Below are 9,158 nucleotides of genomic sequence, written 5' to 3'. Positions count from 1 at the left end.
GGTTAAGCAGCTGCCTTCGGCTCAGGTCATGATCCCAGTGTCCTGGGATTGAGTCCCACATCGGGCTCCTTGCTCATCAGGGAGCCTGCTTCTCCCTCTGCCTCTGCCTGCCATTCTGTCTGCCTGTGCTTGCTCTCTCTCCCTCTCTCTCTCTGACAAATAAATAAATAAAATCTTAAAAAAAAAAAAAGAATGCAAAGAAATGTATAGAACATATTTGAATTATTTATAATAAAACTATTTATAATAATCATTTTTTAAATCAGAGTAGTCAAGAGCTAGAGTTCTTAGCAGGTTGTAATGGCAGAGCCAAGTCTGGGCCAAGAGCTAAAACTCTCAGACCAAAGAAATATTTTCAGGATTAAGTGATGAGATATAAATTAATCAGGGCTCCATGACAGGTGCTTAAGATGTGGTGATTCTTCTCTATCCACAATATTGTGTACTCTGAGGGTATTAGAATGCCAGGGCCTGTGGACTTGTTCTTATTTAGGCTCATTCTTACTACACTTGAGACTTAGGTCTATAATATAATTGCCATTTTATCGAGTTCTGATGTGTCATAAAGTGTACTAGATTTTTACATATTATTAAGATTTATATACCATTGCAATTTTTTTTTAGATGCCCCCTTTCATTTTGGTGGTTCTAAAAAACTTAAGATGGTTGGCAAACCAAAATCATGGTATGCTTTCTAACTCAATACAGATATCATAATCTACTAGTTTCTAGACACAAAGCTAGGGTTATTAGAGTGAACAAAATAAGGGGCACCTGGGTGGCTCAGTGGGTTAAAGCCTCTGCCTTTGGCTCAGGTCATGATCTCAGGGTCCTGGGATCAAGCCCCGCATCAGGCTCTCTGCTCAGTGGGGAGCCTGCGTCCCCCCCCCCACCCCTGCCTGCTTCTCTGCCTACTTGTGATCTCTGTCTGTCAAAACAACAACAACAACAACAACAACAACAAAAATCACTTTAAAAATAAATAAATAAATAAATAAATAGGCTCTTTGCTCTTACAGAGTTTAACATGTAGGAGGAGTGTGCAGACATTACCAATATCTAATATCTATTTGGCTCACTTTTCATTACTAATAGCACCTTGATTTTGTTCCAATGGGAACTGAACCAGATTCTCTTCTGCTTGGGCACTCCTGTCTTCTTAGTGATAGGTACACAGCAATATACCAACTGAAATTTCCCCAAAAGTTATTGATTCCCAGAATTGAAGGAAAAAGATCAGCTGCCGTTCGTCCTTCAGTGTTTTGCCCACCTGGACTGTGACTTCTGAAGGTTCAATGTTTAGACTGGACAATATTCTAACAAAGGAGGAGCTGGAAGGTAGATAGAACCTGGATGCTCGAAGTCATTTTTTGAGTAGCTACGGCCTTGGGCCATTACCGCAGATCTTTTTCTAACATGATAAAAATAAGTCTGTTACTTCTAAGCCACTATTTGTCAGGCGACTTGGTTCTGAATGCATTCCTAACTGATTCAACAGACATGTCACAGGATGTCAATTGAGAATTTTCTTTTGATCCAGGCTGAGTCTTTGTCAAAGACAGTATCCCAAATACACCATGGTATCAGTTCAGAGAACCTCCAGTGCTTGGAGCTAGCAACCTTCTCACAATGCTTCAGAAGAAGCCAATTTAAGGGTGCCTGGATGGCTCACTCGGTTGAATGTCTGACTCTTGATTTTAGCTCAAGTCATGATGTCTCTGCCATGATAGTGGGAAAACAGCATAAATGAACATATTCAGAACAGACAGTTGGTGAATGTGGCCCCCAGGCTATAGTTTATAGACCTCTGACTCCTGGGGATCTCTTAATCAGTCCCAATTGGAATATAGTTGAGTTGGTATGTTTAAATGTCTCAAATTGTCCTATCATTAAGAACACTGGCATTTTTTTTCAGTAATTACTTTTAAGCTGTTTTCAATTCACTCAATATTATAAAATTTTCAAATACAAAATTGCATTAAATACAATCCGTGTTCAGTATTAAAGCTAAAAAAAAAAAAAAACACCCCTCAATATGGACTCTGTTACCATGGGTACCACTTTGACTTTTAAAAATTTATTCATGGGACTTGGGTGGCTCAGTCAGTTAAGCATCTGACTCTTGATTTCAGCTCAGGTCATGATCTCAGGGTCATGAGATGGAGCCCCGTATCAGGCTCTGTGCTCTCCTCCCGGAGTCTAAGTGAGATTCTCTCCCTCTGCCCCTCCTCCCGCTTATGTGTGCATACATTCTCTCTCTCTCTCTGTCTATCTCTCAAATAAATGAATAAATCTTTTTTAAAAAAATATTTTCTTTATTTATTTGTCAGAGAGAGACCACAAGCAGGGGGAGTGGCAGGCAGAGCAGGCAGAGAGAGAAGCAGGCTCCCGGCTGAGCAAGGAGCCCGATGCAGGACTTGATCCTGGGACCATGGGATCATGACCTGAGCTAAATGCAGACGCTTAACGCCTGAGCCACCCAAGCATCCCAATAAATGAATAAATCTTAAGAAAAAGAAGTCAATGGTCTTTTTGGTCTATTAGTAACATGACATGGCCAGTTGATGTAAAGGTAGTGTTGGAAGAGAGGGAGGGTGAGCATTTCAGGAGATGCACTATTTAGGAAATGAGGCCAATCTCTTCATTCTATCACATCCAGGAAAACACCTCAAAGTCAGAGGGGTCAGTCAGAGTCCCATCTGACTGGGGACTAGAGAATTATTCAACCTGTACCCAGGGAAAAAAACGAGAAGGTCCTGATAGGCACGAGAGAACACAAAGTGCCCTATTCCTTCTCCATGATCAAATGCAGAGATGGCTGACATTCTTCTCCATCAATTCAATTCAATTCAACTCAAGCTCTGGTGCATTTAGTGGAGGGCCCCCTTGACAGGTTCAGATGGCGGCTGTTGCCAGTGATGAAATGATCGGTACGTAAGACAATGCTGCACACAAAAACTGGAAGAAGGTTGTCAACTGCCTGTAGGATTGCGGGGAGTTTCCCATAGGCCTTACAGTTGGCTCAGTCCCATGACCTCTTTAGACCCAACATTTTTCTAGGCTTTTTCAACCTCTCTGTACACATCCCAGGGACTCAGCCTACTGGGCTCTCCCTCAGGAGTTGCCACCACCTACTCCAGGCTTTTCTAAGCAAAAAGCTTGTTTTTCTCTTCCTGCTCTTGCAATTTCTAAAAGCCGCGATATGGCGGTGCCGACGCAGCGGGAAAACCTTTGCAGGGTTTTGCAACACCGGACTGCACTTTGACGGCAGCTTCTGTGTGGACCAGCGTTACAGTATAGTAGGAAGCAGAAAGCAGCACAGACCCGTGGCTAGTTTGTTCTCTGCCTCCTTCCCCAAGCAGGAGAGCTCAAGTCTGCGATTTCCCTAGCCTTCTGTTGGTCCAGGAATGCTGGCTCTGAGCTGCCTCTCGGTTACCTGCAGGGCAATTTCTAGACTCGTCTCTAGCAGGCTAAAGTAAATATGAATCCATTTGAGGGTGATTTCCCAGAGACAAGGAAAGACTTCCATATAATTCACCAAATATGTGACAGTGCCCCCCTTGCGTTGTCACACCCTGTTAATTTAACTCAATTTCCTTTGTCGGCGATCAGACAACAGAAGGTCAGCGGAAAGCCAAAAGATCAACTTAGAAGGGATGCATGTGCCCTTCGGAAACATAAGAAACACTTACCCCAACCTCTGGCAGGGGATCCTTATGTTCAGGTAGGACACTGGTTCGAACCTACAGAGAAGAACAAACATTCTCCGTGTGATTTTGAAATAGAAACCAGTGCAAAAGCTTCACACAGGTGCTGGGTGTCATTTTCCATCCCAGGCAACGATTCAAACTCTGGGGTTAATCATTACTGAAGGCACCTGGGTGTACCACCTGCTGCGGTACAGCAAAGCTGCCCTTTTATCGTCACTAAGCTTCCCGATTTTCCTAAGTAGACAGAACTGCCAGGTCCTCACCCCATCACTCCTCACCCAATACAGAGATATTTAGGCTTAAGGTGAATCACCTTTAATCTCCTCAAAAAGCAGCCCTCATTCCATATTCAAGGGGAAGGAGAGAGTTGTTATAGAGAAAGTCATTCCATGCAAGCTCAATAAATATTTATTCTCCAAATGAGCACCAAAACCCACAGTCTTTATAGGATATTCCTCCCACTTGAGAGTTCTGGGCCAAATTGTCAGATACCATTACCTAAATTCATTTGAAAACTAATTCTCAGCTGGGGGAGAGGGAAATAATGTAAAATAATCAGTCATCTGGGGAAGCTTTTCATATGTTTGAAAGTGTTCCAAGTGAAATATCAACTCCTTAGATGATAAGCAGGCATATATCTTCCACTGAGCAGTGATCCTTAATCCTGGCTGTACGTTAGAGCTACCTGGGGACCTTTCAAACTCCTGGTGCTCTCTCCTGCCCCCAGATATTGATTCTAATGTACCCCTGAGTCGATGTTTCTCTAAGAAAAAAAATGTCTCAAATGAAAAGGAATCACGACGATCTTTCTCACTTAAGGAAAAGCTAGTAAAAGCAAGAAACACCTAAAACCTAAATCTAATGTATCTTAATTTGAAGTAAGGATTAGATAAACACATTAAAGGAATACAGGGCAATAGACAAGCATACTCTGTTTAACTGGAGAGCAGAGGAAAGAGGGGATGGCTGGGAAGAGAGGAACCCTAGGCACACGTGTTCGATCAATAGTTCAGGGGGCCATTTTCACAAAATCCCTTTGGAGGTGCAACACTGCCAATCATAATTCTCTTGAAACCCTTTAAGTCCTGACATACCTGACTATACCTGGTCAATTCTCTCAGGTGGAAGGGATACTTATAATATGGCTCATAATGTCAGAAGACTTGAACTAGCTCCTTAGGGCCTGCTCATCATTAACACAGTTTCCACTTCTTGGAAAAAGCCTCAAGCCATGGGTAAAACACTGCATTTTAACTTCCAGCTTAATGCTCTTTCTTTGTGTCTTTATGACAGATCCAGCACTATCACTTGCACAATTTGTCAGTCATTATGACTCAGAATTGTTCACCAGAGCACAAAATAAATGACAGGAGAGATCCCAACAGAGTAAACAACACAATTTGCAGAACACTCTCAACTCAGGATTTCACGACAGCGCTCACTGGCTGAGAGCATTTGCAGTGTGGTAGCTGCATTAATGTTCTTTGGTCCAGAATGTTCAGACGTACCATTCAGTCTCATTATCTGAAAATCATTAGCTGGCCTCAAAAGGATGAGGAATCTACGTATCAACAGGGGAGACTGTAAAGGACCATAGAGTGTGTGCATATATATGATCTCGATCTCTCTCTCTCTCTCTCTCTCACACACACACACTATACACTTTCTGTCTCTCTCTGTTTCTCTATCTGTCTCTGTCTCTCTCTCTCTCTTTATATATGTATATCCTTATGTTTGTGTAAGACACTGGGTTCAAACCCATAGAGAAAAACAAACATTTTCTGTGTGATTTTGAAATAGAAACCAGAGAGAAAAAGAGAGTGAGAGAGAGGGAAAGAGAGGGACTAGTTTCCCCCCTTATCCACAGTTTCACTTTCCATGGTTTCATTATTACCCACAGTCAACCACCAAATATAATATAATGATACAATGTTGTGTGATATAATGATAAATAGGGTAGAATGATATTGACAATTACTGCAATATGGTCATTACATTTATATTGATTTTTATCAGTAGAACACTTATTCTTTACAAATAAACTGTTTCAGAAGAAAAAAGAGATTCTTAACACAAAGTTGTATACTATGAAAAAATCTGAAGATATCCATGGACTAGTTGGCCATTTCCAATGTGTGTACATGTGTGAAGGAGAGAGGGAGAGAGAGAGAATGAATTTCCCTTTACATAATACAAGTATTTTTAAAAACTACATGGATGTCACATTTTCCTAAATCAAGGCATGCTTAAAACTAGCAAAGATTCTGATTTAGAGGAATTGAAAAACAAAACTTTTATAAACCAATTTAAAATTTTTATAAAGTCAGATTTTCACATGCAACATTTGTTTAAGATAGTCTATATGGATAGGTCTAAAACTTTTAAATTTAAGGTCAATGCTACAGATGTGTGGTATATTGGTTACACATTGATGATGCTTTTTCTTGCATAATCTATATCCCTCATTAGAGTGAACACATACTAGGTGGCAAGCACTGGGTTTGTCAGTAAGTAAAGTCCCATTTCTTCCCTTTGGGACTTCAGAGTGAGTGGGACAAATATATGAATAAATCCGGTACAAAGTAATACATACTATTATGGAAATGTGAGCATTTTTCTGTGGGCATTCAGAGTAAGAAATAAATCAGACTGTGAATGTTAGGAGAGACTTCACAGAAGAAGTAGTCTGGGTTTTGAAGGATGAGTAGGAGCTTTAGGCAAGGAAGATCACGACAACAAAACAAACAGGGTGTTGTATAATGGGCATGTGTCATGGAGTTGCAAAATGGCATTTGTGTTTGGGAATGATTGAGTATTCTGATAACAGCATAACAGGGGTCCTTTGGGGAGATGGCAAGAGTTAAATATGTTTGGGGAGAGATGTTGGGGCCATTTGGTATCTATCATGTTATAGAAATGGGACTTTATGCAATTCATAAGTGATGGGAAATCATGCAAGACATTTGAGTAGAGGAGTGACATTATCACAGCCCCCTGAAGCATCCCAACTCTGTCCTGAGTCATAGTGGGAGAATTATTTCACCTCTTCATGCCAGTTGCCTTTTGTCTTTACGTTAGCTATCTTTAGCATAGAGTACTAACAGACCTCATAGGTTGTTGTAGAATGTCTTTTCAGCACTTGGAATAGTCACCGACGCTGAGAGGGGAAGAAAGGAGGGAGTGAAAGAAAAGGGAAGAAGAAAGAGGAAATGGGGGTTGAGGGAGAAAAAGAAAGGGGAAAGGAGGAGGGAGGAGACAGAGAAAAAGCAGAGGGTAGAGACGGCTGGAGGAATATGTCACTGGAAAAAAAAAAAAAAAAAAAAAAAGCAACAAAAAACAACCCTGGACAGATTTAGATGAGGCCTCTTGATGAGGAAGGGGTGAAGCCACGGCTGTCACTGCAACATGTGGAATATTCCAGATCACGGCAGTGTCAGGCCTCCTGAGATTTACTGGCTTTCTTTTGGAATTCATTTTCCCTTTTTTGGTCTTACTAGCAGTACTTCTCCCTGGTTTTCTTTATCATACCCCACCCCCCATCCTTCCTGGAACATAAGAATGTCTGCCGGACTACACATTTAAAGTTCTTATAACTTCTTCTTGTCTAGACTTTTATGATATCAAATAAAGAAAGATCACTTAACAGAAGTGATGATGTAGATTATATATTCCATCTTGAATATTTCTTAAGTTTCTTGTAAAACTATTTCATTTCTTTTTTCCATAAGCTGAAACGTCTAGATACTAAAATTACCTTGAAAAATGAAAAAAAAAAAATACCAGGTAGCATATAGTGACTTATATTCAATCTTTCATAAAATCCCTATAGAAACTAGTTCATAAACCTTAATGGTTCCCTAAGCCATAAGTTACCCCTGCAATGGATGAATATAGCACTCTAGAACTCTAATCCGGGGAGAAACACTCCTTATTTTAGCCAGCCTTTTTTTTTTTTTTTTTTTTTTTAAGATTTTATTTATTTATTTGACAGAGATCACAAGTAGGCAGAGAGTCAGGCAGAGAGAGAGAGGAGGAAGCAGTCTCCCTGCGGAGCAGAGAGCCCGATGCGGGGCTCCATCCCAGGACCCTGGGATCATGACCTGAGCCGAAGGCAGAGGCTTTAACCCACTGAGCCACCCAGGTGCCCCTTAGCCAGCCTTTTTACAAAGATCATGGGCACCGCTGCCCAGAGCATAGGACGATGGTGGGAACTGCTATATTCTTCATAGGTGAGAAGAATGCCATGCACCCTTGAGTATTGAGATCCAGAAAAGGGGAGGGCCATGCTGCCATGACTCTGTTCACCAGGGTGTCCATGCCTGGGCCTTGTGCAAGTGCATCTCCTCACTGTTCAGGGAAGAAGGAGAAACTTTTTCCTTGGAAGGGCTCAGCTGGAAGGCAGAGGGGATGGTGTTGCAATGGTGCTCCAACACCCTCCGGGCAGGGAAAAGAGCCCAGATCTTTTTCTTAGACCACTGTCACATCTGATGGGGCCTCTGATAATGAATGCATCATTGAAGCACAACTTTTTCTCTAATAAAAATGTTACTCCAATTCTCTATATATCTCAAATTGGAATATATAATTTCATAACATTTACTTGTTCCACATGGAATGAGACACCAAAATGCCTTCATATTCAAACATGTGGAAACCTGATGGGGACAGAAATGTTTAGCCTCCTTCCATTAATTTGGGGGGAGGATGCTTCTCAGTTAGAACTATATGCCTAGGGTGCCTTGTTTTGAGAAACAGCCATGTAACGTGTTCTCACCAATAGAATATATGTGTAAGTGATGTTTGCTACAACCAAACTGGACTTTTCAGAAGTGGATGGTGTATGTCCTCTCCACTGTCTCTCTCTCCTTGCAAGGAGTCCAGCCCTTGGCAGACTGCAGAGCTGTAGGCGAGAGAAAGCCATCTGGCAAGCATCGCTCCCAGTATTAGATTATTAAATGACTGCATCAGGTTGCTACTGCTATGTAACAAATTGCTACAAACTTAGCTGCTTCAAACAACATCCACTTATTAACTCACATGCTATATATAGGTCAGCAGGCCAGGCCTCATGTGTCTGTTTCTCTGCCTTGGTCTGACAAGGCTGCATCCTCGTCTGGAGGCTTGTCTAGGAAAAGGCCTGCTTTCAACTTCTGCAGGCTGTGAGCCGAATTCAGTTCTTTGCAGCTCTAGGACCAAGGTTCCCCCTTCCCATCTGGGAGCCGCTATCAACTCTTGAAAGACAGCCTTATTCTACGCCATGTGACTTCCTCCACCTTGAAGTCCAGCAACAGATAACCTACTTTGCACCAAATTCTTCTCACACTTCATATATCTGGCTTCAGGATCCACTCTCTTTTAAAGGCTTACCTCATTTGGACAGATTCTCCCCGCCCCCCTCAAGATCATCTCCCTTTCTTAGGCAACTGTGCCATGTACCATGACCTAATC

General features: G+C 41.7%; 1 protein-coding gene across 2 annotated transcripts in view; it reads right to left on the bottom strand.

Annotated features, from left to right (window-relative positions):
• Positions 1–9,158, bottom strand: part of LOC111149029 (inositol polyphosphate-4-phosphatase type II B) — a 372,027-nt gene that overhangs the window by 258,237 nt on the left and 104,632 nt on the right. For both annotated transcript variants that reach the window (XM_022505917.1, XM_022505916.1), the window contains exon 5: positions 3,693–3,743. In XM_022505917.1, the coding sequence (XP_022361625.1) occupies positions 3,693–3,743 (51 nt within the window). The remainder of the gene's footprint in view (positions 1–3,692; positions 3,744–9,158) is intronic.

This window comes from Enhydra lutris, unplaced genomic scaffold (genome assembly GCF_002288905.1).
Source record: "Enhydra lutris kenyoni isolate GAN:26980312 unplaced genomic scaffold, ASM228890v2 scaffoldscaffold21, whole genome shotgun sequence".
In the NCBI taxonomy this organism is placed as follows: domain Eukaryota; kingdom Metazoa; phylum Chordata; class Mammalia; order Carnivora; family Mustelidae; genus Enhydra; species Enhydra lutris.
The sequence above is the reverse complement of the archived record's forward strand: the minus strand, read 5'-3'. Positions and strand labels throughout refer to the sequence as shown.